This window comes from Brachyhypopomus gauderio, chromosome 11 (assembly GCF_052324685.1).
Source record: "Brachyhypopomus gauderio isolate BG-103 chromosome 11, BGAUD_0.2, whole genome shotgun sequence".
Taxonomy (NCBI): Eukaryota; Metazoa; Chordata; class Actinopteri; order Gymnotiformes; family Hypopomidae; genus Brachyhypopomus; species Brachyhypopomus gauderio.
In genome coordinates, this window is record NC_135221.1 from 21,081,019 (window position 1) to 21,108,728 (window position 27,710).

General features: G+C 44.9%; 1 protein-coding gene across 3 annotated transcripts in view; it reads left to right on the plus strand.

The window, feature by feature from the left end:
* LOC143527453 (teneurin-1-like) overlaps positions 1 to 27,710 on the plus strand; it is a 141,535-nt gene that overhangs the window by 22,152 nt on the left and 91,673 nt on the right. For 2 of the 3 annotated variants that reach the window (XM_077022676.1, XM_077022677.1), the window contains exons 2-3: positions 1,442 to 1,723; positions 3,542 to 3,796. In XM_077022676.1, the coding sequence (XP_076878791.1) occupies positions 1,504 to 1,723; positions 3,542 to 3,796 (475 nt within the window). In that variant the 5' untranslated portion in view covers positions 1,442 to 1,503. The remainder of the gene's footprint in view (positions 1 to 1,441; positions 1,724 to 3,541; positions 3,797 to 27,710) is intronic. The other variant, XM_077022678.1, reaches the window with a different exon arrangement.

Sequence of the window (27,710 nt, forward strand, 5' to 3'; positions counted from 1 at the left end):
AATTATAAACACACACAGAGCAATAACATTATCTTAAAGGATGTTTAACTTTGTGTGTTCTACAAACCTAGTTAAAGGCAAACTAAAGGGAAAATCTTCAATATAACGAAACACGTCCATTAAAGTAATTTGGTTCATGATTAATCATCAGAATGTACATTAACCTCATTTCCCACATGTCAGCCTCTCTCAGTCTGAGGCCGGTGGACCCCCGGGTCTGTCCTAGCTGTAGCACACCTGCCTGAGTTGGGGAAGGCCTTGAAAATCACCTGGTGAGTCCGACGTGTCGGATCAGGAAAAGAGAGATGCGGCATGCCTGTCCAACCCCCTCCTCCTCACCCCCACCCCCCCCACACCCCCACCCCGTGGTGAATGGGATTGAGAGATAGAGAGAGAGACGTATAGCACCACTCCACCCCGCACAGCAGGTGGGTCAACCACTGAAAGCCCAGAGTGGGTTGCCGCGGGGATATATACATTAGTGGAGCTTTGTAATGAAAATGGGCCTTGCTCGAGACCCGACAGGAGCTCTGTTTCTCTCTCTCTCTCTCTCTCTCTCTCTCTCTCTCTCTCTCTCTCTCTCGCCTGTCGCTTAAGAGCAGCCCTGGCATTTGAAGCCATATCCGCACGCTCCTCTTTTTCTTCGCCATCCAGTCGTGTTGGTTTCGTCCTGCCCGTGTTGCCCGGACCAATCACAGCCGAGGTGTGCTTTATTTACTTATTTTTTTAGTATTGCTTATTTGCAGCGTTGTTTTGTGATATTCACTCCTGAGATCTCTCTGGATGTTTGCTTACCTACACACCCACAGACACGGAGGTTGGTAGCACACACTGTTTTAGTGGGTGATATTTTTAACAGCTTTGCTTCACAGATTCCCAGTAAGTGTGCTGTTACTACAGGGTGGGAGCTCCAGGCGATTACTGGGATTCCTGCTTAAGACTACAGTACAATTTTTTTTTCAAGATCCCAGTGTATAAGCTTGTCGAACTCCAGCCCGTAACAATTAAAAATGAAAATGACTCTTTGAAATGACTCTAAATTAATTTGTTCTCTGATGCTTGCTACTCTGTTTTTGCTGTGTTTTGGTGTTGCCCTGGTAATAAATGCATACCAAACCTTTGGCTTTTGATATGATATTCATTCCACTTGCTGAATAATCTTTACTTTACCACAAGCCTCTTTTCTTGCATTGCAAGAATCCTTTCCACTCTTTTTCAAAATCCTATTTCAAAGTCTAATTAAAAGATCGCAAATTATTTATAAGGTTTATAGGATGACAAAAAGGGCTATCTGCTAGATCGTTTGTTACTGATGATCTCAAGTGCTATGTTTGCAGCCATGTTTTTGACATATAGTATAAAATTGATAATTGTTGAAAACAAACTAACAATAATAATTGAATTAAACCACAAGCCTGACATTGTAAATCTGTGATTTCAGGTTTGCTGTGTCCTGCCTAGCCGGTGAGATGTCTGAATGAATACTGTTGGCCATTCCCAGCCATGGAAGAAATGGACAGCAAACCATACCAGCCCCTGTCCAAATCACGGAGGGAGATGGAAATGTCGTACACGAGCTCGTCAGATGAGAGCGAGGATGGCCATCGCCAGCCCAAGGACTACACCTCGCGTGAAACTCTGGCCGACTACGGCCAGGACGTCCGCCTCACCTATAACAGCCACGCCAAGAGGCAGACGACGTCCTTCACCAAGGAAACACAAGGTAAACATCCCAAGGCTTCGTTATCTCTCTGCCCCCTCCAAAACGGTAACTGTAGTGATCGTCCCCCCTCTGTGTACGTACATTGAACTGAGTAGACCTAATGAAGAAGGAAATGAGTTTTTCCCTTTCAGAGATGGAAGCTCCTGCAGACAAAGCTCGAAATGGGTCATTCACACAACTGTGTTTTGGCCTCGGACATAATGGGAAAAAAATCTTCAGTGGAAAATGGGGAAAAATGGCACGCATTAGAGGCTTGATGGATTGTCCTCATGCGGGTCATGTCCAGTGTTAAGGGAAAAATAGACCCCGAGATCGCAGATAATCAGAGATGGAGTGGGCGTATTGTTGGCCTTGATCAATAGTCTGTCACTCGTTATTTCTACCCGTGCTTTGCCGAGGTTCTAACAGCCACAGACGTGCATTTATAATCGCTGGCAGTGGCTCTGTGTCACGGGGGCTTGCTGCTTGATCTTGAGAGAGTCGAATCTGTTGCCTTGATTCAGTTAGAATGGCTCCCACTGAAAGGTAATCAGTGCTTTCATCATGGGCTCTGTGAGTTAGCTGATTGCATGCGTTTGCCGCCGTGCATGCCCAATGTATGCTTTTCACACCTGCTCGGTAAATAATGCTTCAGTAATGTTAAGAATGCATCCAGTGGGAAACCTACGATGGCTGCTCTTTAAAAGCAGTATGTGTAGCTACAGAGCATCCAATCTGAGATACTAAACATTCACTACTATTCTGCTTGTGTCAAACATATTAGCAAATGTCCCGTTGCGAGCGAGAGTTGGTAAAGCTGTTGATGCAGTGAGGGGACTGTGCTTTGATGCTCTCCTCTACTTATCTTCTGTCCTCTGGCACGGAGGGCCGTTTTTAATCCTGCGACGAAATGAATTGGTTGCAACAACATGGATGAGGATCTAGCCAGATCCCTCTATCAGCGAGCACATTACCGCGAGACAGTGCTGCAGAAATATCGCTCCGTTGGCTAGATTCATGCCCGTAACTCCTCGACCCGCATCAGTCCGAGAGGGGATCAGCCTGCTGCATCTAGCAGAACCGCCCGTCCGACGCTTTCCACTCGATCGCACTTAACCCCGCCATTTAAAAAGGATGAATTATGGAGCGGCTAGGCTAACGTGCTACTTTAATGATGCCACCGGGCCATGCCTCTCTGATGTCTTGGTTCAGGAAGCTGAACCGAAGACAGATGTTCTGACTGAAGCTTAATTTCCACGCTAGGACTGTGGGCCGGTCAGCTAGGGCGTCTCATGTCAGAGTGCCCTCTTAAATTCCACTTGAGCCACGTCTCAGGGGAGCTGAGGACACAAGGAGAAAGTATTGCTGTTATGTACGAGCCCTTTCTTTGGGGGTAGGAATCAGCCATGACCTCATTTCATGGAGCTAAGGCACCATAATAACATCTAAATCCTTAACTGTCTTGGATACTTCTACAATGCAACACTAGTGCAACACAGTTGTGCTGCACTAAGGACCCATTAAGAAGTTTAATGTTAATGAACCACAAACCATCAAGGAAGGCCAAAGTTAATGTTTTGGTCAAAGCTATCACAGCATATTGCAGTCATCAAGTATTGGTGTATATATAGAAATGTATAGTGTTTCCTCAAATGTATTAATCTTCACAAAAGCTGCTTTTCTCTGAGGGTGAATAAAGCCATTCAGATATTCATTTTTATCTCACAAGTAGCACCAGCAGGTGTGACAACTGCAGTGACACCTCAAAGAAAGAACATGTCACAGATATGTCCCAGGCAAGCTCTTTCTCAGGCAAGCTCCCCTCCCCCCCCACCACAGAGCTGGAGTTTGGCAAGCCAGTCCAGGTGCTGAGTGGCTGCCGGCCGGAGGAGATTCGCACTGGGCCGCAGCACGGCTACTCACTGGGACCTGGCTCGGATGAGGAAGGGGAGGCGGACCCTTTGCCCAGCCACGCCCTGCACCTGTGGATGCAGGAGACGAAGTCGGAACCAAGCTCGTGCCTGTCCAGCCGGGCCAACTCCGTGCTCTCTCTCACCGACACGGAGCAGGAGAGGAAGTCGGACGGCGAGAACGGTGAGTGGCACCCGGGCGGGTCGGGCCGCGCAGCCGATCTGTTCGCAGAGTCGTCTTGGACTTAAGACTTAAGAGATTGAGTCGTGTGACGGACACGGGGCACAGTGTGGAGCGTTTTTAAAGTAGACAGGCGGACATCGGGGGTTTTCTCTGGAAAATTGCTTCAGAAAGGGGGGGCGGAGGCTGGGGATGAGCAGACACGTTCTCCAGGCTGAGATCAAGTTCTCAGTGCTCTGTGCTTCTTGACAGATTTTATTAGATTTACTTATTTATTTGTTTTGTGTCTGATTGCCCGTCTGAAATGCATCTGATTTTTAAATGGTAGCCAATATGCTTGGAGATTTATGTCTGAAAAAAAAACATGAAAACCTTATTATATGTACTTTTACTACTGTAAGTCCCATTTTTTTCAAAATCTTAAACAGAAATCTAAAAGCTCAAAATCAGGCCGACAGAATGCATCTACATCAGGCAAAAGCAAACTATTGATTTACAAAGCTAGCTTTGCTCATAATGAGGCTTTTCTTTCAAAACACATGCACAAATCAATGAGTTAGTATCACAGTATTCCATCTCCTCGCTTGGAAAAAGCCAACCGACATAAGCCCACTGCTTGGTAAAGAACACATTAGAGAATGGTGTATTGTCATTGAACTATGCCTGGACCTGAAGACTGTGATGAAAACTGACATTGTCCCATATGAGAATATAAGCAGGACATTCTGTCTCCTGTCTGGGTTCCTATTCAATCAGAGTATCCAAAATAGCAGTGAGAAATGTCATTAGAGTTTGTCAGTTTCTTGACCGTTACTTTCCATTTCACCAAAGACACCAAGGATCTCACCTGAGGCAACAATGACAAAGAAAAAAGTAACAAACTGTCCTAGTAGTGGTGGACCACCACAAACCACCAGAAAGAGCTTCAGTGCACCTTGACAGAGATTCTAGATGTCTCTGGAACTGTAATGGAGGGATTCCACTAAAATATATTCTCTCCGCTGGTGTTATAATGATAGTGGTGGAGAGACTGTCTAACATGTCACCTCTAACACATCAGTCCAAAATCTCCTATATGTGCTCAACTGGGTTGAGATCTAGTTATTGCATAGCCCATAGCAAGGAATTTGCATCATTTTCATACTCATCAAACCATTCAGTGATCACTCCCAGAATAGAAATCAGGACAGAAATGTCATCATAGTGACACAGTGTGTTTGGAACATAAGGTTAACAGTTCTTAAGATAAAGATTTGCGATGGATATGCAAAATAAGAGTTTGAGATCTGCAATTTGAGAATATCATGTGAATAAGATTTAGAAGTTTGAAGATAACGTTTATTGAACTGTGTTCAAAGTGTGTCAGAACTGATGTGTTGGTGATTGTTATAAAGTGCAGTATACAGGAGGCTCTGATTGATCCTCCCTTATATGACCTGCTTCATCTGGCACAGCTTCTGTAGGCCCAGAGTTTTCTCACTTGACGTTTTGATGATAATGGTGGAGAGCACCGTCTACCATGACCGTTCAGAAATCTCCCTTAGGTGTTCAGAACAGGTGCATTGTGGGGCGGGAAAAGGCCACTCCCATCGAGGACAGAAATGTTTCAATATAGGATAAAGGTGGTTGAAAATTATTTTTTTTTATTGAGTTGCAGTAATCCTTCCTTGAAAGGGCACATGTGGACCAAAATCAAGCCTTGATCTCAAAAGGTCAAACATTCAAGCTTGCAGATAGTTTCTTCTCCTTACATATTCCACTAATGTTCATGCATCAGGGCCACAGAGGACACATTCTCCACCACTATTTCCAGCTATTTAATTGTTTTTCCCCCCAGATCTCCCCTTAGTCAATGATCCTAATAAAACTGAATGATACTGAATATATATATATATATATATATATATATATATATATATATATATATATATATATATATATATATATATATATGTAATTGTAGATTTACTATACTGATTTTATACAATATATATAAAATATATAATCAGTAGCGAATCGTGACCATTAAACCTGGGCCCGTTCCCATCCCCCCCTGAAAAAAAATTGTTTCCTCTCCTAATTAACTGCAATAAAGAAAAAAAAAATTGAGACGACAGTACAGCTTTAGAAATGCAATAAACAATAACATCTGTACTAGATAACTTCTTAAGCAAAATAAGGTTCCAACAAAATAAGGTTCACAGCTCCGTGGTTCTCGGGAGCGGAATATGTAAACAACGCGCACGAGGACATCAAAGGACTGAATCGAAACTAGCTAGCGGTGGTACGCTAACGACAGCTAGCGTCGCCACAGCGGGCGGAAATTATCATACAGTTAAGCCCGCCCACTAAGAGGGAACATATGATTGGTCAATTTTGCTGTCATTTGAAACTGGTATTGTGCTGAATTATAACTGCCAGGCACTCTGTAAACGAACAGCGGGCATCACAGTCCTGATAGGGGGAGACACAGGCTCACAGGCTTCCACTTAACCCCTCACCTTCCAACACATGATTAGACATGGGTGAATAATTTATTTGCTTATATTTTTGTAATTGTTTAGATGTTGATTGTCAAACTGTAAGTAGATAAAATAAAATTGGATAAATTATATTATATATATTTATGTTTTAAGAATATTTTTAGGCCCTCTGAGAGGGCGTAGAGGGCCCTGATGGTTCCCCACTCATATATATATATATATATATATATATATATTACTCACAGACACACACACATACACACATTTTAATTTCTCAATCATCTGTCTAGAGTCAAAGCTTGTTTTTTCATTAGTTAACTATGCTTTCAAAACTGTGTGTTAGCAAATTAAGCTTGTTGGTGTGAAATCCATGTGTTGTTTGTGCTACACTGTGGTGAATGGAGTTTTGTGTTTTGACTGCCAGCACTTTGCATGTGACAACATGTGGTTAATTATATATACAGTAAGTACAGAATACAGTACACTGAACATTGAGTAGGACACTCTGAGTTCTTCTGAACTATGTGATCTTTCATCCTTCCACACTATCTCCTCGTGGGTATTTTGACGGTGGCGTTAGAGAACACTGTCCACCTTGTCGCTCCCTGAGGTGTTCATGTGAATGGCATAATATATGATTTACATATTCATATTTACCAAACATTTCACCGATTGCAATAAACATTGTAAAATTGTCTTGAATTGTGCTTAAGATATCAGATGGTGTTCATGTTGCAAAAATCTGCAATATTCAAAACAGGTGCAAATAAAACAATGGACAACAGAACATTCCTAAGATTCTAAATTTACTTTAAATTTATCGTCATCCACATACGACGTTTCGTTTGTTCGTTGGCATGGTTAGTTCTACAGCATCTGTTCATTCAGCTATGCAATATTTTTTCCTCTGTATCTTGTGTACCATTCGGTGTGCACTGCTGACATGGAACTGAGTGCAATCTTTTGTAATCGCCACATTATAAATTCAGTCGAGGCGTTTTAATAGCGAACTGATGCGTGAGAAGCGGTTGTGGTCGGGATAACCCGCTCCGCTGCCTGTGGTTTACGTCACGCGTCAACAGTTCGATAAGTCCCCAGCTCGGCCTGCACGTGGTCAGCCTAATCGGTCAGGGATATCAGGTGAATAGCGTATCCCTCTCACCTCTGTTCCAGACCCACTGAGGTGTATGTTAATTTGCAGGAGTCCGTTGGAGAATAGCTGAGAACAAGTGCCGTGATCCGGGTGGAGATGGTGGAGGCTGTCACCTCGCATAAATAGTCTCGGGGAGGTTTTTATGTGTTACTGTGGCTTGCTGGCGTTCCTTTGCTCAGACTGCCTTTGCCTTAATGCTCTGTGAGAGCTCGTGCCCAATTTGTCTGGCCGGTGAGGAGAGCCGGTCGAACGCTCTCAGCCTTGATCCGCCGAGCCGCTGCAGATTAGAGAATAAAGTTTGCATTCCGCACACAAACAAAAGCCGAGCCTGTGCCTCAGTCCTCAAGGGCAGCGCTCATTTGCATGCTCTGGAAAAGGTGTAGCACCTCCGTTCACACCCTGCCAAGCATTCCTCGATTGGAGATGAGGGGGTGGGGTGGAGGTGGAGGTGGTGGTGAGGGGGGGGGGGGGGACAGTAGGAGGCAGAGATGGAAGGAGCAATGCAGAGAAAGAAATGGAGTCAGAAATACAGGGAGGGTGTGAGAGAAATGGGGAGAGGGGGAGAAAGAGAGAGAGAGTGAGAGAGAATGCAAAATGAAGGTGGAGAGACTAAGAGCAATAGAGAAAGGATGGAGGGGGGGGGAGAGACCAGGAGGGAGACGTGTGTGTGTGAGAACAGCAGGCAGAGCAGGGAGAATTGGTGTGAGATGGAGTTTGTTTGCGTTGGGAACCTGCCAGGGTCGTGTCTAATGAGAGGGGGATTGGATATGCCTCTTCACCTCTCCTAGTGGCAGGCTCCACGCTGAATGCCAATCACAGGCAGCTCCATCTTCAGAGACGGCCATTGCCAGGAAAGCACGTAGTGGGCGGGGCGCAGCGGCAGACAGTGAAACGCGTCATGTCCTCGTGTCCTGCCTCATCGTGTCCTCGTGTCCTGCTGTACTCTTGGTATCAGAAAAAAGACGTCCATTTCCAACGGCGTCCTCTGAGAGACGTTATCGTCCGGCGAAGCAGCGTGCGGCCGCCTCTGTTCTGATTGTGGTGTTTCCACATCCGAACAGGGTCAGGCCGTAGTCACGCAGCTTGTGTAGTTTCTCCTCAGGAAGGCATTTATCTTTTCCCTGCTGGGGGGGCTTTTGTCCTAGCGGAGGGGGAGGGGGGGCAATGTTCCTGTGCTCCCTCTTTTTCTTTGTTTGTTTTTGTCAGTAACTACCTGCACTATTTCACACAGTATGCAGGTGGATGCATGTCAGGTGGCTTGTTTATTTATTTTTTTGTTCTCTTTTTTTTTTGTTACTTTTCTTTTTTTCATTCCCCTCACCCCCCCCCCCCCCCCCCCCCCCCACCTACACCCGCTAGAACACGTGCGCCCCTCCCGCGTAGCCCGAGCAGGCGGACGCCGGTGCATTATTGATGCTGCGATCTTTTTCATCTGCGCCGCCGAGTCTTCGAGCCTTTTGTGTTCTCGCCTATTACGAAAGTTATCACTCTGACTGGAAATGTCAGGGAGAGCGGGGCGGGGAGAGGTCTGGGCGGGGAGGGAATCGAACGCGGACATGCCGCCGAAAGCGGAGCCGCTCACGCCTCGTGGCGGCCCGCGCTCCTTCTCCGCTTTTGCTTTCAAAGATCTCAGCGAAAACGACTGATGATGTAGGCATGCACGGCTCCTGCTCCAGCCTGCCCTAATTGGAGTGGACAGGTCGATTTGAAATAGCAGGTTTGGTTTTTTTTTAAGTAAGCAAGCCTCACCCAGGTGAGCTGAGAGACGGCGTCTTACAAATTTACAGATGGATCCGCGGTCAAAACAAACATGCCGGCACTGACGTGGAGTTCGGAGCTTCTGAGCCTGCCAGCTTCAGGGTGCTGAATGGTCTGGTTCTGCCTGGTACTTTGCCCTTCTCCGATAAAATGTTACAGACGTGCAAATTTAAGTGTAATTCAAGTGTAATTGATTTTACATGTAATATCTTCCTTTATACTACTGGCTCGGATGTCCTTGGTCTGCACATTTCATTGCATCCCTGTTCTAACACACATTATTAAACTGTGCAGGAACTAAGTCTGGTGCGACAGCACAAGGTCAACTCAAAAACGCGGCGTTTCCTGTCGCCACGACGCGGACCGCGATGAACTGATACGGGCGTTGGGACTGCGTGGCCTGCATAAAAGTGTAAAAGACTGAACAAAAAAGTTATATATTCTTTTTAGTTTTTGGAATACATCAGCAAAGTACAGCAATATATGCCATTTTCATATGCCCACGAGCGGTCAAGTTTAAACCACTGGACTACTTTTCCAGAAGAGAAACTTTCTGATGTATGGGCTCCGGCCTGTTTTAAAGGCGTCTCTGTTTATGAGAGAAGAAGTGCTGTGGAAATAAGCTGCATGAAATCTCAGTGGTGATTTGGCCTTGAGTTTATCACCCTGTGCTATTAGTGACACTCCTCACCCCCAGCTCAGCACTGGTTTACCAGTCGGTTTTAGTCTTAGTCTTAAGCGTCTTACCTTCGTGTCATTCTGTTTGGCTTCACGGCAGCTCTGTCGAGCGTTGTCATAACAGTGGAATTATGTTGTGATAGAATCGCGGTGACGCGACTCAAAGGTCCAGGTTTCGAAAGCCCGTCAGGGGCCAAAAGTGGCACGTCATTGTTCTGCACTGTGGTGGTTCCCATGGCACCTTCACATCGCATGTGATTCTTCTGTTTCAGTTTCATTCCTGTGTCCACCCTGCCATATGTTATCTTCACCCTTTTTTCATCCATTTTGTGCTATACCTTCATTAGATTATTCTATTAACCCCCTCGATGGTTTATTGTTGTAGTCCTTCACATTCACGTGTTCCTATGTTTCTTATCCAAGTAACATCTCGGACTTTGCACTGTTCCATCGAATAAGACCTTTGCGTCATGCTTGATAAAGACGTCGTACACTCCTGAACAGACCTGTCTCCTCTCACCCACCATTACCGAACACGGAGAGAGGGATGGAGAAGGAAGAATGGAGGTCTGAAGCCAGGCGGCAAGTCTTTAACCTCTACATTTAGGGAAGGAGCAGAGGACATGGTCAGGGCTGACCTGCTGGGGCCAGGGCTGACCTGCTGGGGTGTTCTCCAGAGTAGGGGAGGAGGAAGATGGTCTAACAGGTTTAGCTGGGAGCCTGATTACTCCTTAGGCCTGATGGGGAGTGCATGATGTTGCCCAGCGAAACTGAGAGGTAGACTGGAGATGCAGTTATGGGCACCGTGTGTGTTCTTCAGTAACATCTCCAGTAACAGTGGGCCAGTGTGTTCGCCTACATCCCACTGACTGGACCAACAGCTGCTTGTATATTTTTTTACCAGGGTTGGGTACTGGCTGGAGCTTTCTGTTGTCTATTATAAATCTTGAGGTTCCTTCTCAATTAGGTGTTTCTCTGCTCATGGACAAACTCTTTTCTGGTCACCTTTACAAAGGTGACAAAAAAGGTGTTTCTTTTGAAAGATGTTATTTTGTCTAATGTGAAAAGACATCAGACATCTTTGTTTCAGATTTAATTTGTCTCATTTTATGATGGAGTGGCAAAAGTGCTAAAATTTTATAATGAAACACCACAACCCAATTAAACTGTTGGGGATTATCAATAGCTTTTGATGTGGGTTATTTGATGGTAAGTTGTTCTGAAGTTATATCCACAGAGATATTCAAGCAATAACACTATGCTTCTCATCTCATTCTCTGTAAAATTGAAAGATTGGGCAGAATATATCTTGACTTATCCTATGCTTGTACACTGGAATTTATAATTTGATTTTCAGTAATACACTGCTTGATCATTGCAATGGGAGTTCAACCAAAAATACATTTTCCATTATTTATAACTCACTTGTAGTCAATTTACGACATGCACTGAATATTAGCCAAGCGCACTGTTAAAAACATGCATTATTTATAAGTAGCCAAGATTGTTAATGAATAGATTTGTTCAGTGGTCTGTAATGCAGGTTGATTATTTCACCCTCTATGGTGTCTTACAGCCATCCAGAGGTTTGCTTGTCAGGAAGATGTGGTAAAGAAATGCTCCTATAATAGCTGATTTTTTGACATCTAAAGTGGCTTTGAGTGCTGTTGTCTTTTGTCTCTGCCTCTTTTTCATTGCAATTTCCCTGTAGTCTAAGATCCCTAAGAATAAAAGTGACACTCAAATTCAAATAAGGGGGGGGGGGGTGCCTTGGTGATGGTAGTATGGGTCCTGAGTCAATTAGCAGCAAGCTTTCTTTCATATTCTCAATAAATTATGGGAAAAAAAAGATGATATGAAATAGTTTAACCTACAAATTGTATGTTTTATAAAGACAATGTGTAGAGGAGGTGATATGATTTTGGGCACAGTAACTCTACTCCTGGCACCCAGCAGTGTGCCAGTCTTTTGGGGGGAGTGTTGTATGAATCCCAGCCTTGCTCCCAGCATGCTCTGTGGCCCCAGGGGTCCGCTGAAATAGATTTGTCTATTAGCTCCTAAAGAACATTGCTCAGTGCATTATTGATCATTTCAGTGCTAACATTTAGAGTCTTTAAGTTGTGGAGTTGATGTAGTGCACTGAATCCCCTGGCAATTTAATGGAAATAAAACCCAATGAATCCAGTCAAGATGCCATTAAATGACTCTGCAAATTTAGAAAACATTTTATGGTCTGCACGAAAGTAAAGTGCTTTCTTCTCTACGATTGTGTAAAAACACACAACCTGGTTTTTGTGCATTTCTTCAAATCTTGTCTGTCCCTGAATCCTCAGGTGTCATGTTTTTGTTGTCATGACTGAGTGGATATTTGTCTTGGGTTGATTTGATAGAGGAACAGTCTGCACACAGGGGTGCTTTTTATTGAGCGACGGCGGCTAACGATTCAGTCTCGCAGATCGGAAGTGAGCTGAACTTGCCCGTTAGACTGTAGCCTATGAGCGGTGCGATCTCCATGACAACCCTTATCTACCATATTTGACAGCCTGGTCCGTGCACTCCGTCTCCGTCTCATGGCAACCGCCGTCTTCCTGTCTCGCTTGTGCAGTTCTGTCCTCTTTATTATGTAGCTGATGTTAAAGGTTTGAAATAAACAAGGCCTGTGTGTATATGTGGACATACATATCTGATATTTATTATATTATGTCTCTGGGCATTATTTACAACACACACACACACACACACACACACACACACACACACACATATATATATATATATATATATATATATATATATATATAATAGGTGCATAGTTGTTCAGATTGTTCAGTTACAGATCTGTACCTCACGCCACACTAATCAATAATCAGCTATTTTCTCGTGGCCGTGTCACTCATCTTTGGTATATGGTAGGTCTATGGCACTGGGTGCTGATGGTTTTTGCAAGCGGTCACATACTTTGCGTTTGACGTTGGAGAAGGGCTGTGGTGGAAGCTTGTGCCAGTGCCTGGCTTGACTTTGTCATGCACAGCGGTCCATGGATAGGGAGCACAGTGTCATCCCAAAAATATCCAGCCAACTGTGGCCCTGTGGTCAAACACTGACTGTGCATGAGAAGAGACGAGCCATGGAGTCTAACTGGACACGTTTGGTAATGTCTGCTGGCCGGTCTGTGTTCTGTACTGTTATATGCTGATGTACAGTAAGAAGATCCAGGTGGTTTGTTGCTATGTATGCGACCTGAGAATTGGAATAAAAAATGGAGTTGTGAGTGACAGATGAATAAACTGACTGCACAAGAGAACAATGGATCTCCATGTGTACAAAGAGATTCGCCGAAACAAACTGTCCCGCTTCATCCAAATGTTGCCCGGCTACAAAGCGTTTAATGTGGAATGGGTCAGTAACTTGTTTATGTTGGCAGGTTCCCACTGAGTGTAGTGAGACCCTCCAGTCTTATTAATCGCCTTCAGAGTGACAGAAAAGGGGCGGGGGCGGGGGGGGGGGGGGGGGGGGGGGACCACGAGAGGATGACAGGAAAGAGGGAGGAAATGAAAATGTGCATTTGAAAGAGGATATTATCTGCTTCTGCCGTGATTGATTTTCTCGTCTTCTGTCTCACTGCTCAGGTTGCTTGCGCTGTTGTTCTGTTTGAATAAGAACAGGGCAATAAACAAACAGAACAGTCTCGCAGAAGAAAGCCCCGGAAAACGCAGCTGTGTAGGGTCGACGTGGCGGTTGGCCGTCGCCGGCACCTTCAGAGCGGGGCTTGTGAAGGGGGTCTTCCCTTTCAAGGAGACAAGACCTGGGAATCGTTTTCCCCTCCCTTCTACTGGAAGGTCTCCGTTGTTTTGTAGCGTGGAGTCCTGTCGGCCGAGGAGCCAGGCTGGCGGTGGGAGCTTTACTTTGTCACAGGCTACTTATCCCACTCGCCTGGCGCACTGTTTGCTCCCCCGCCTGGTAATTGACAGACCACGGCAGTGGCGGTGTCTCCCGTAGCACCAGCGGCTTTCGCCAACAGTCACAGCCTTCACTTTTAATGGGGGAGGAAGTTTCAAAACATGTGGCTTTACCAGTCTTTAGGCCTGTCAGAGCGTTAGCCAGTGTCGAGCGGAGAGCACCTTATCACTTACTTGACAGGAAGGGCACTGTGAATTATTCAATCCAGAATTAAATCCTTCTTTTTTTAGTTTTTTTCGTCCCCTTGTAGAGTCTACAGATCATGATCAATGTATATGGTTTGAAAGGTTAATGTTGCTGTTTGTCAAAGAAATGGAATGCTTGTATTAAAAGACCCTAAAATACCTATTTGGGTGTAGTTTGGACTTCAAAACTAGCTTTGTGTGAGTAGTGTTATATGAAAGAACTTATTATCATCAGCACTTCAGGTGGCGCTTACAGAACTTGCAGTTATCATAACCAGTATATTAATCTGCCACTTCCTGTGAAATGCATTCCCTCTGGATGAAATCTGTTTAAATAAGTGTTGAGTTAGTGTTAATTATTCACACGACGTGAAGTGGAACCTGCTCCGTGGTGAAGACGTACTTCATTACTCACTTTTACACACTTCCTTCATTTACACATTTATTTCTGATTGAGAATTCACTGATCATTAGTCTGCAACTTGGTTTTCGATACATCAGGCACTTCTGACAGAGTTACTCCAAATAAAGATACAAAGGGCTTGTGATGCTGCAGACACATCTCGCCAGTACGTCGAGGAACCGTAATGTCTCTTACCCAACACGTGCTCTTACCCAACACGTGCTCTTACCCAACACGTGCTCTTACCCAACACATGCTCTTACCCAACACGTGCTCTTACCCAACACATGCTCTTACCCAACACGTGCTCTTACTCTACACATGCTCTTACCCAACACATGCTCTTTGCCAGTGGTGGACCACTGAACGTATGAGTTTGCGTCACATGCAGTACTCCAAGCCATAACCACCCTCCCCAGCCTCAGTAGATTATGATCACTGCCTTTCATTTGCATCCTCACATTTGAGAGGCGGAAAAGTCTTTATGTCCCCCCGTCGCCATGGCGCCTCCTTTTTTGAGCCTTAAAAGCAAGCGTGTTGGGGAACCAGCTCCTCCCCCCAATTTTCCCTTGATTATAAAGCCCTCCATGATCTATTATACTCACATTATGTGCTTGGGTGTTACGCAGATAATAAGTGGAGATGGAGCTGGAGAGGATCTCAGGTAAGAGCACTCTTCCCCGCCTGTCAGGCTTTACATATGGACCCTAGCTGCATCTTTTAGCCCTCACTCATCATCAAAAACCAGAATAAACACCACAAATGATTTTTCTGTGTAAAACATAAGGTTTTCAACAGTAACATGCTGTGTATATATATATATATATATATTAGGGGTGGGACGCGATGAAAAAATTGTATCAAATTAATTTGAAGCTTTGTAATTAATTAATCGAAATTCAGCATTTCAGTATATAACATGAGAAATATTAATTAAAGTTTGAATGATAAATGAATCAATGAACATAAGCATAAATGAACATTCAACATCTTGTTTATTTTTCCACCAGTCTACTACACAGACCAATAGATGAGTGCAGAAAAAGAGCAAACAGTTTTCAGAACACTGGAAATTCTGACCAAAAATCTTTAATTTTGCGAGTTTTGCTCAGGATATTGGAAGAATAAGAAGAGCAGAAGTAAACCAGAAGATGTTTTTAATACCATTTTAGATGGTAGACTTTCTTAAATTTCCCAGGCCTCTGCCACAGGCATCTCCATAGTGCCTAGAAGTGGTCTTCTGCATGCTCAAAGCAAATGACTAGATCTTCCATTCATCATCTATAATATGAGCTGTCACACCAATATAATTCTTGTTGCTAACAGAGGTCCAGTGATCCCCAGTCTTTTCTTCCCCCAGTCTTTTCTTCCACATTGTCTTTCTGGACGGCAGTTCGTAACTTGCATCAGCTGACGCAATTTGCAGCACTTCTTGTAAAGCCTGGATTATACTTTCACGAGTGACCGTAGCACGACTCCATGAACGGCAGAGGCGTTTAAACTTGCCGCGTCTTACTTAAGCCTTTGACCACAGAGAGCGGTCTACAGTCCACAGCAATCCATCTCGCCACTGAATTAGTCAATTTGTGTGACGTGGACTTTGACATTTTGTTTCTTAATTTGAACCCCGACATGTGGTCGAGTGTTGACTGGCGACACTGTTTGCTCGTACTAGGAATACATTTAGCAACTAAGTTATCATTACTGACCTGCGTGTTCGCCCCAACATGTTTTGCGTTGAGGTGGTAATGAAGGGTGGAAGTGCTCCTGTGATAAGCGAACTCCTTCCTACATAAAGTGTAAATAACACTGTGTGTGTTTGTACTTCCATTTGGAAGTTTCTTATATTTAAATTTCCCATCCACCAGCGTAGCCTCTTCAGTCATCTCCATCATGATCTTATTGTGCGTCCATATAATCTGTACGTCTGGAACTCGTGCACTGAGAAACATTCCATGGTGCAAAAGTGTCTCATGCGTTAAATGCGTAAAAATGCGTACATTTTTTTAGTTCGTTAATTTCCCTGTAATAAATTAATCGAAATTAACGCGTTAAAGTCCCACCACTAATATATAGTGACCATTAAACCTAGGCCCGCTCCCATCACACCCCCCCCCCCCCCCCCCCCCCCGAATTTTTATTTTTTTTCCTCTCCTAATTAACTGCAATAAAGAAAAAAACTGAGACGACAGTACAGCTTTAGACACGCAGTAAACAATAATATCTGTACTAGATAACTTCTTAAGCAAAATAAGGTTCCAACAAAATAAGGTTCACAGCTCCGTGTTCCTCAGGAGCGGAATATGTAAACAACGCGCACGAGGGCGTCAAAGGACTGAATCGAAACTAGCTAGCGGTGGTACGCTAACGACAGCTAGCGTCGCCACAGCGGGCGGAAATTATCATACAGTTAAGCCCGCCCACTGAGAGGGAAGATATGATTGGTCAATTTTACTGTCATTTGAAATTGGTATTGCGCTGAATTATAACTGCCAGGCCCTCTGTAAACGAACAGCGGGCATCACAGTCCTGATAGGGGGATACACAGGCTCACAGGCTTCCACTTAACCCCTCACCTTCCAACACAGATTGAATATACATGGTTGAATAATTTATTTGCTTATATTTTTGTAATTGTTTAGATGTTGATTATCAAACTGTAAGTAAATAAAATAAAATTGGATAAATTCTATATATTTATGTTTTAAGAATATAAAAACTTAAGAGGGCCCTGACAGGGTTCCCCACTGATATATATATATATATATATATATATATATATATATATATATATATATATATAGTATTTATACTAAAGTTCTGAAATAAAAAGGGTGCATTTAAAAGGCTGTGTGTGTGTGTTTGTGTGTGTGTGTGTGTGTGTGTGTGTGTTGAGAATGAATTCATATATAACACGTTTCCTAAATTATTTGTATTATATTAGGTGATCCAAACTGTAGTGTAAGCGCAGAAGCACACTCAGGTGGACACGCTCTAAATGAGGCTGGGCACTGGTCTGTTCCTGGAGTTTTCTTCAGTGTCATCCTGGGAACACAGTGAGATGTAAGGCCAACCAATAATCATCAAGGTCATTTTGCTTGTTTGTTTTTTAATTAAATTCTGTAATTTCGAGAGTTACAGACCAGTCTAGAATGCCTTGCACAAAAGAACTATGGCAGCACTGTGATTACCCACAATTCACTGCTTCGGAAATAAGTTCTTTGGATACTACCCCCACTCATACCTGATCAGACTGCAATGGCTGTGCTAGTTTTACGGTTCTGTGATTTTTTTAGACTATTGTAAAATCAACACACATGACTAGACAGTAATATTGTGAAAAAGTATTGTCATAATACTGTAGAACGTCATACTGTATAATTAATTCAACACTCCCACCAAGTTCATCTCTGCAAACTGAACTCATGGCTTTAAGATAGATGGGTCATTCTACAGAAATGTCCACTTTTGTGTCCCTAGACTTTAAAGGGCTGTTGCATTTTAAAAGCCCTCAAATTTAGGGATTTATTTACATTTTAAGACAAAACAACATGATATTTGAACAATTATACCTTTTTGAACCACTCATGAGTCAGTTTTTCTTTTCAACCATTTTAGTGTTTTTCCAAGTATGCCCAAAAATGCCTGTCCTCGCTGTCATACTGGGAAACTAAGGGCTTTATTTCTTAATGGAAAACATATACTTTATTAACTCAACTGCAGTTATGTGTCCATAAAGGTCCAATATATCACACAAAATATTTAAAAATACAATATTGCAAATAAATATGATAAAATACATAATAAATGTGTACGTCCCCTATATTCATGTCACTGGTGTTACCGTATGACAAAAGACTATTATTTTAATATACAAAGCCATGCTGATGACATTACAGGAAGTCATTTTGTTTCCTCTCTGAAGATTAATGAAAACAGACACATTGTAAGTTCAATGTCATTTTTCATTTTTTATAAATTTTATCATCTACCCTAAGATTTCCTTCGAAGCTTTAGTGCAAGTGACTGGTATGCACTACTTTAATCTTTGGAAAATGAATATAGAATAATAAAAATTGATCAATTTATACATAATTCAGTGAGTAGTTCATGACTGTCAACATGTGGTTTGATTCCCTGTGGCAGCTATTTCTGTAAAATAGGTTTGTTATGACAGTTGTCACTGGTGTTACCAAAAAAGGCAAAAAGCCATTTAGGTGTACCTTATATATGTTCTTATAGCCAATTAGTACAGTAATAATGTAGTATAATTAAAAATCCTAAAAAAAGAAATTTATGTAGGAAAAATTTCCACCTGTCAAAAGTGGACGTTTTTGTAGAATGACCCATATAGGAATGTTCTAGCAAGTCAATGACTTCATCCTCAACAATCCGAGGCACTCATCCCATCTGCTGTTTGACGGTCACGTGACCTAGAAAGGTTAAATAAACCGTATTTGAGCAACACAAAGCAATTTTTGACCATGTCGCACTAACCATGTAATACACTGCAAAGCACATTTGCCTGTATCATGATGAGTGGTCGTGTTGTGCTCGACGTCTCTGAGGGTCCCAGCTGCGGACGCAACGCTCCATCCTGGCGACTTAGTGCGGGTGGAGCCGCCAGCAAGCTACTGTAAATTTCACCGAAATCCATTTACAGTGCTGCAGAGCCCCTCACGAGAGACGTATGCGTTGAGGAACTCCGGCGTTGCGCACACGCGACTTATCTGCCCGCACGACTATTCGGATTTGAGACCGCGTCTCTCATGCACCCTGCAGCGAGGGCCTCGCAAACCAACGGGCGGAGGTTTGTGTGCCGTGTAAGGGTGGCCACGCCACTGCGGCAGACATATGTTTCCAAACGTGCTATATACATAATGGATGGTTCGCGTAATACCGCCACAGCTGTGCGCATTAACAATTTGCGTGCGGCGCCCACGTGCTTATTATGCGGGCCACTCCGAACGTATGCCAATCAAGTTAAAATGAGGCTCCCGACAAACAGATGCTGCGGTCCAATTGCTGGGTGCATGAGGTCTAATGCAGCTGCACTCGCTAAGACAGATAAACTCCAATTAGGACTCTCTCTCCTGCAATTCTCGCCGCATACCCAAAGCTCAAAGAACTGAGATGAATTGCGATGATGTCGTCGCCGGGGGGGGTGGGGGCGGTGGGTGGACGGTACTGTGAGTCAGATATCTCGACGTGTCTCAGCGGTGAAGGAGCACAGACTCCTAGCTGGCGTTTCGTGAAGGGTGGAGGGGGGTGTTGGGTGTGGGGACCGGGAGGAGAGGGTCCCGGGGTAGCAAGGGGACACCGTGTCGCTTCAGCAGACGTCAACATGTACACAAGCGCCACAGCAAGCCTCTCAGCTGCAATATCAGTCTCGCCACTACAGATATTGCCCGGAAAACAGATCATGTAATATTCATCAATCTCAAGGAGGGCACTGGCTCCCAGTAGCGGGAAACCTCGCATGCCGTTGCATGAGAATAGTAATAATAATGACCAAAATAAATAAATAAATAAAAGTCGTTCTGCAGATGTCTAAGGTTACTGGCGTACATAGTCTAGGGATTTATGTTGCTGCAGTGTCAATATTGCAGTTAACTGAAAAGTCACTGACAATAAGGTAACGGGTGATGAAATGAGCGATATAATAGACAGCTGTTATATGATCGAAAAGCTCTCCATCTAAATAGCTCGGGCTATGGGAAGAGAAATCCAGCACTAATATTCAGGCAGTGTGGTGGAAGCGTGAGGTGCCTGAGGTGGGAAAAAAAGACAATTTATTGCTGACAAGGGAATCGCTTTTAATAAACACTGATAATAGTCATTTACAGGGGGTGTACAAAAGATGATGTCATTGCCTGGCAGCAGGGTGGGGGTGGGGGTGGGGGTGGGGGTGTAGTTGGTGCTGCTTGTCAGAGATAGCAAGGGGGGATTTCTGCTCTGATACTGAAGTTCTAGCCGGCAGTACAATGTTTGATCACAAACTTTCATCTTTCTTGAGGCACGATGCCTTATCTGGAGCTCAGCATAGGCTGATCTTTATCAGTGCTCCCTGTACATCCAGCTAGAAGCCATCACACTCCTTGTAACCAGTCTTGATTGGACCTGTTAATGAATTTTTGCACATGTTAACAGTGTGTTCTTTAGCATTGTGCCTTCAGCCGGGAGGAAGATTAACACTCATCTTCTTTATTGTATGTCTTTATGTATGTCTTGAGCCATAATCGTGGGAGATAAAGATCTCAACCATAATCCCAGAGAAGTCTTCCACTAATGGAAGCCACAGTTGTCTCAGGTTTACGCGGCCCCCCACATTTACCTTCTTAATGAAAATGACCCAGACTGATTAATGAACAGATAGGAAAGAGTACTGGTAATATCAGTGTCTAAATGTGTTTCTACCATGCATTACATCTTATGGTGTTGAATTGCCCTGATATTTCTACTTTGATTTTCTTGAGTAGAAATTCTGCAGAGCTACATTATTTTACTTTTTTGATGGTGGAAAGTGGAATTACTATATGTGAAATAGGCATGTTTGACCAACAGCCCCCTCTCAGATTTCTTTTTCAATATCGATGGCTTCGCTAACGTCCTAATATCAAGTATGGGAGCTATGCTATAATATGGATGGCATAATCTCCCTTTTTAAAGCAGCCTTTACAAAGCAAATGAATGTAGCCACAAGCACAACATAGCACACATTGAACCCGCTGTTCTGTTTATTCAGCTTGGTTGCTTGGTTATCATTTTACAGTCCTTGCCTGTTAGAATTAGCTTTTGACTACCAACACATTGCCCATGTAAACATGGATCACTTGAAATGACATGGACACTCCAGCTGGATTCTCTAAGGCAGGGGTGCTCATTACGTCGATCGCGATCGACCGGTCGATCGCGAAGGAACTGTCGGTCGATCGCGAAGGAATGTGCGTAGATCGCGTCACATAAAATAGTAGTAGATGAATCGCACATCTGCACTGACGGTTGTATTTTGATTGACATTCACGGCAGCCAATCTGCAATCCACTCAACAAATTACGTTCGCCACACCCCCCCCCCCCCCCCCCCCCCCCCCCCCCCGCTCAACATATTACGTTCGCCACCCCCCCCCCCCCCCCGCTCAACAAATTACGTTCGCCGCCACCCCCGGTAGATCTTTCTGACTGGGTCATCTTATAAGTAGCTCGCAAGCTGAAAACTGTGGGCACCCCTGCTCTAAGGGATGCCTGTGTACTCAAGCCTGGTTACGATTCCTTTCCCTTCATGGCACCATCTTCATTCCTCCATTTTTCCAAGACACAGTGACCTCCGATAAATCCTGACTGATGGATTTACTAGGAAGACGTCTGAAAAGTGCAGGGCGTCACAATTCAGGAAGCATGAGCGTGCTCCCCTGAGCGACTCGGCGGGTTCAAGCCACGCCCATAACGTCATGGGCGGAGCTTTGTGTCTTTGCGGGATCACAGCACAAGCGCAGGACGAGCACACGATTCAAGCAGCCCACCGGGTTTCCCAGAATGCCTCTTGCTAACCTCTAGCTAAACGCTGCTATCAGTATCCCTCCCATAATAAATGCTTCCTTAACATCCCATGAATCTGGAGGGGTATTGGGTGGATGGGGTACCGGTCCTCCTGGACTAGGAGCCCATGTGATGGGTAACTGTCTCACCTGGAGTTAAGATGGTTTAGATGGTTGGGAGATGGTGCATGCTGATGTGTCTGTCGATACGGAACAGAAGTCATCTCCAGCACGTTCGGCTCATCTCCGTCATCCTGAGCTTGTCCTGCCCCAGCTCCTTTGTGGCTGGTCGATGTTGCACAAAACCTGAAGTGCTTCTCCCCACCAGGCAGGTTTCCCTTCTCCCCAACACACATCTGTATTCCAAAACGGCTCCAAGATGCTGCATTGCTGCACGAACACTGTTTTCGACTGGAATAACCGCACTACGTCTAGCCCCTTGCTTTTAGCCAATGTATCTAGGAAAAAAAAAAGACCCGCCACACGCTTTTGAGACATGAGTTAACTGGAAAATTGATTCACTAAGAGACATCAAAAGAAAGGCCATGGTGAACTGGGCACATGCGGAGCTTTGAAGAGACACTAGGTCAATCTCTGCTAGCAATAGCCAAAGAGTTTCTGTCCTGATCCTCTTGTTTGAAATGGCATCTTCACCACGGCAAGTGCAGGCTGATTGTTAAGTACTGCAATCAGAAGCTTTGATGTTAATCAGGGCTTTTCTTCCACCACTACCCCTCCCCCTCTCTCCCCAGCTCATCTTCAGGCATGGGGCAGGCTGGGAATGTACAATGAAACTAACGATTTTTGTAAAGAAAAAAAAATAAAGAAGGAAAAAAAAAAGGCAGATGAAAACCTCCCTCCTTAAGAAGCACATATTATGCTGAACAAGGGATTAAGAGACAGGTCGTCTGAATGACCTCACTGTATTTTAAGAAGATAATGTGGTAGAGTATCCTCTGGGTACTCCTTACAGTAGTAGAAACACTATAAGGTTTCAAATATGACATAGTGGATCATGTATTGATCGGTATTAACAGGTTAAAAATGAAGATCATTATTTCCGTTATATTCGTATCATTGTTATTAATAGTCTGACCAAAGCTTGTAGCATTATGGAACATATACAAAAAGTTCCAGTGCACATTATGTACCTGACTCAATTAGCAGTGTTAGGAGGTTGTACTTCTTGTTGAGTTTGAACTGAAATGCCGGCAGTGGGTTACAGAATGAAGCTAATGTTTTCTTTCTTTGGCAGTTTCACTGGGGCTTTCTTGTGCACCTCAAGCTCTCTGTGACATATTTCAGTAAAGCCTGCTTCACTTTCCATTTTCCTGTATCATGCTGTCAGGTCTCCACGACGGTGGAGACTCTGTTTATCTTTCCCTTAACTCTCATCAGCATTTGTCATCCTTTTCCACAGACCTTTGGCAGTTCCATTAAATCACCCCTCCAATGCTAACACACGCTGACAGTAAATTTTCCCGGTTCCTTGGTCTCCCCCATTAAGTTAACCTTCATTTGCATAATGAGGAAGTAAACATTTGAAATTGTCTCTGGAGGCCGAATCGTGCTGTCGCGTTTCCTCACCCGTCTGCCTGCATGCGGGGGCTCATAACCATTTGATCTTTGATATCTCAGCCCACGCGCTGATTCTGTTCCATCAGCTCAGAGGAACAAAGAGACCTAGGGTCTTAGAGTCACGTTGCTCATCGAACACCCCCCCCCCCCCCAACTGTCTCCCCAGCCGCCGTGCCGCTCAAAACGGTATTTGAGTTTTACCTGTTCTCTGCATTCAAATCATGAATAAACGTTTGTATTCCCAGTGCACCAACAAAAGGCTCAAGTCCTGCAGTTTGCACTTTGTGTGTCATTGTGTGATGATGCAAGCGCAAGAGTTTGAGAGTTTGAAGGGGTTCCCTCACACACCAGGGTGCTTGGGTTCTTCCTGCACCCTGTATTGCTTTATATAGCATATTTACTTGCTACGTATAAGGAGTTTATTTTATACAAAATGAGGTTCTGTGTTATTGTGTACAGAAATGGTGCCCCTGCACCAGTTGACTATTTTTACCCACTTCCTAAGATAGTAGCTTGTTTTAATCAGCGAGACAAGTGGTGTCCTTGCAGTATCCATGAAGGATTGAACAGAAGGCCCTTTGGTAAGCTCTGCTGCGCCGAAATCGTGACGGATGCATCCAGCATGCAAGCATTACCTGGGCCCAGGTCACCCCCCGTGATCGTTTCATTTAAGGCCATGACACCATGGAGGGGCTGTTGTTTTCACGTGAGCCACTTAGCGACAGCCAGCCGGCGCTTGCGCACTGTCTACACGCCCACCGATCCACCCGCCCACCGATCCACCCGCCCGCTGCTTGGCCGAGAGTCATATCGCTTCCGGCAATCCTCAGGAGGGCTGGTGGCCGGTGGCGCGCTTGACATTTCTGTTCTCTCGCGGGATGAGAAGGCTCATTGGCGGGAGCATCTCCATGCCACCACAGCCAGGCTCGTAAAACGATCGCCGACGAACCTGTGGCAATCGCTCGCTGAATAATGCATGCGGCCGAGGGTTTCGAGGCCGACCTATTAAAGACACCAAACGCTGACGTGTTGGAGCCAGCAAAATCACTTACAGTAACAAACTGCCTTAATGCAGGGCACCGTCTCGCCCTCATACCAGCGCGTGCCAGCAGTCCATTATGTGTGCGCTGAATCTGTGGGACCTTCTACGCTTGCACAGAGGCCAATCAGACCTTCACATGGTGAAGAATAAACTTTAAAGGCCTGACCGTCTGAAACGCTCCTTGCCCGTCACCGTTACAGGGCAGATGTTTTTGCAGGGGGGTGTTTTTGCACACGTGACATCGGCACACGTGACATATGTGGTTTCGAAAGGCTGGGATGGGTGCACGGATCATGCCTAATGCCTCGCATGGGGCCTTCTCCATCCAACATCAGGTTGTCATGAAGACGGAGGCTGCGTCTGGCACCAGGGAGATGTGCGTGGGACTGCCCGAGAGCAGCCTGTCACTCTTCCGGATGGGTGCTTATCGCGTCGGCGACGGCCACACGTGGGGGGCTGATAAGCGCTCCGTGCGTATGGCGCGAGAGGCGTGGACGACGTGGACTCTAATGGTTGGCTCGCTGTTGCGCAGGCCTCTCGGGGACCTGTCAGCGAGAGATCTCATTTGATTGGCCTAGCGAAGGGCTAAATCGCCACTTCCTTGTAGGCTCGGCTCGAAATTTCGCTCCTTCTTGATGGACTCTGAGTGACAGGTCTCAAGGAGAGGAAATGATAGGTCCGTGTCACATTCTCCAACGCCTGGAGTTCGTCAAAAGCTGAACAAGGATTAAACAGGATAGAGCGATGGTTTGCAAAAGCTTCTTCTCATATTCCACCCTTGGTTGATTCACCTCTTATTAATGGTGACTGCACACCAAGTGATTATTCTGGTAACATCCAAGCTCTTTTACCACAAGCTCTTTCAAAACATGTTTTTAGACTCTTCACACACTTCCCGTACACGAGATATCTCTGTTTATTTGGTTTTATATGAATATACTGTATTTACTATTTTCTAACCCTTCAATAATAAATAGAATCATAATTGTCATACTATCAGAGCATGCAGTAACATATCTTTGAATTCTCATGTTTCCATTTTCTTGTAAATTAAACTATTAAACATTATTACCCCAAACATTGTTCACCATTAAAGTGCACAACCAAATCCCTAGTGTTAATTTAACATTGTTACATTGTTCATTTGTGTAGTAGTTATTAATTCAACACATTTTGCTTTGTGTTGTGTCACCATGTTTTTTCTATTGACCAACATTTGCAGTTTTTTTCCCTTTTTTATGGCCTTGGATAGGCAGTATACACTCTGCCAGCAGATCCCTGCTACTGAAACCGGCTCTGACCTTTGAGTCAAACATAGCAGCACCACCCGGGCCCGCGCTGGTCCCCTGTGGAACACAACCAGCATGTGTTGCCTTGACTCCAGAAGGCCAGCTTCAGCAGGTTGATGCCGCACGCCTGTTGTAGCGTGTTTGTTTTGATAGGTGTGATCAGCCTAGCAGAACGGTTCCCACGCAGCTACCGGGGGCCCGACCCGACCCGTGGCGGCTCCCCCGCGTGCGTGCGCTGCCCCCGGCTCTCCGGAGGGGCCCGGTCCATTGACCGCGACTCCCCCGGTGCCGGGGTGCGGCCATGCCCCGGCCGGCCTCACACGCTGTCGGACAGGACGCCAGACGGCGGCTTATGTCTCTTTTTTGTTTTGCCTCCTTTTCTTCCTGCTTACACGAGCCGGCTGCCGCGGACGACAGGCGTCGTTTGTGCTATAACTAAGCAGTCTGGCCACAAAACCCTTTCAGAGCATCAACAAAGTGGCTTTGAACTGTACGTGACAGCAGGTTGGATGAGAAGCAGACGAGGCTTCAGAGCACTTAGCAGTGTTGGGGGAATCTTACTAGGTGTTTTATCCAACTTTTACAGCATGCTCCTTAATGCTGGTGTCATTAATGACCTGTAATGTTGCCACATATGATTAATGGATGATATCGATGCTTGTGTAGCGCTGAGCATAAAATCTTGTGCAGTGTGTCCATTCCTTCAATATAGAGCTCACATATTCCTATTGTCATTTGGCGAGACTTATATGACATCTTCTAAGATTATATGAATAATGGACCACATTAGGTTGCCTCATCTGTCAATAGCCATCTTGCCCTCCTGATGTATGAGCTAATTAAACTCATTACAGGCCAGTCTAGTTTAAGAGGTTCCCAGTAATGAAGCTTCAATTATATCTCTCCTTCACTGTAGCGGCGAGCACGTCAACGCCGCCATTCATCTTTGCGTTGGCTTATTTCTTTCTTTCTTTTTTTTAAATATATTTTTTGAAGCCACAGTCGACTGAAATAGAAACATGCTGTTGTTTTGTGAGACTGCGAGATGACTCCCAACACAGACAACTGAAAAGTCTTGCAGGTAATTCACCCGACACATGGAACATTCTCAAAACAGTGTTCTGGGACGTAGAGAACTGGGTGACTGCTTTCCCCCACACCACCCCCAGCACCTCCGCTCGCAATCCTCTCTCTCTCTCTCTCTCTCTCTCTCTCTCTCTCTCTCTCTCTCTCTCTCTCTCTCTCTCTCTCTCTCTCTCTCTCTCTCTCTCTCTCTCTCGTGCCTCCGGGCCTGCTGCGCGTAAAGCCTGTTTGTGCCCCAATCTTGCGCTGTGAAAGCACTCACAGTTAATGCTGTTGACTCGAGCAAGCACTGGCGGGGCCGGCGAATAAATTTCCATACATTTCAATCCATTCCCCCAACCCCTTAAAGCGCAAAAATATAATTACTGGGAGATTGCGCCTCTGTGGCTTTGTGCTTTGCTAATACACGTCGTCGCAAATCCAACGCGCCATCGAATTTGTTGCTCTTTGCTTTCTTTTCCTCCTTTTTGTCCTCTCTTTCGACTCTCTTCCACCAGTCCTCTTGTCTCATGTCACTCTGGTCTTGTTTGCTGAGTTCAGGCTTTTTTTTTTCTCCACACGGAACCTTCCGGATCAGTCGAGGAACGTTAGGGCTAATGCATATTCAAACCAGCAGCTCATTATGAGCTACGGTGCTGGCCTCATACGGTGCTCTCCAGACAGCTCTGTCACCCGGTGCGTGTTGTGTGGGTCATGTCAAGACAGTAACCCCCGGAGCAGGTGGCAGTGACACCGGCCCGGAGAGTGTGACACGGACACCCTGCCGAA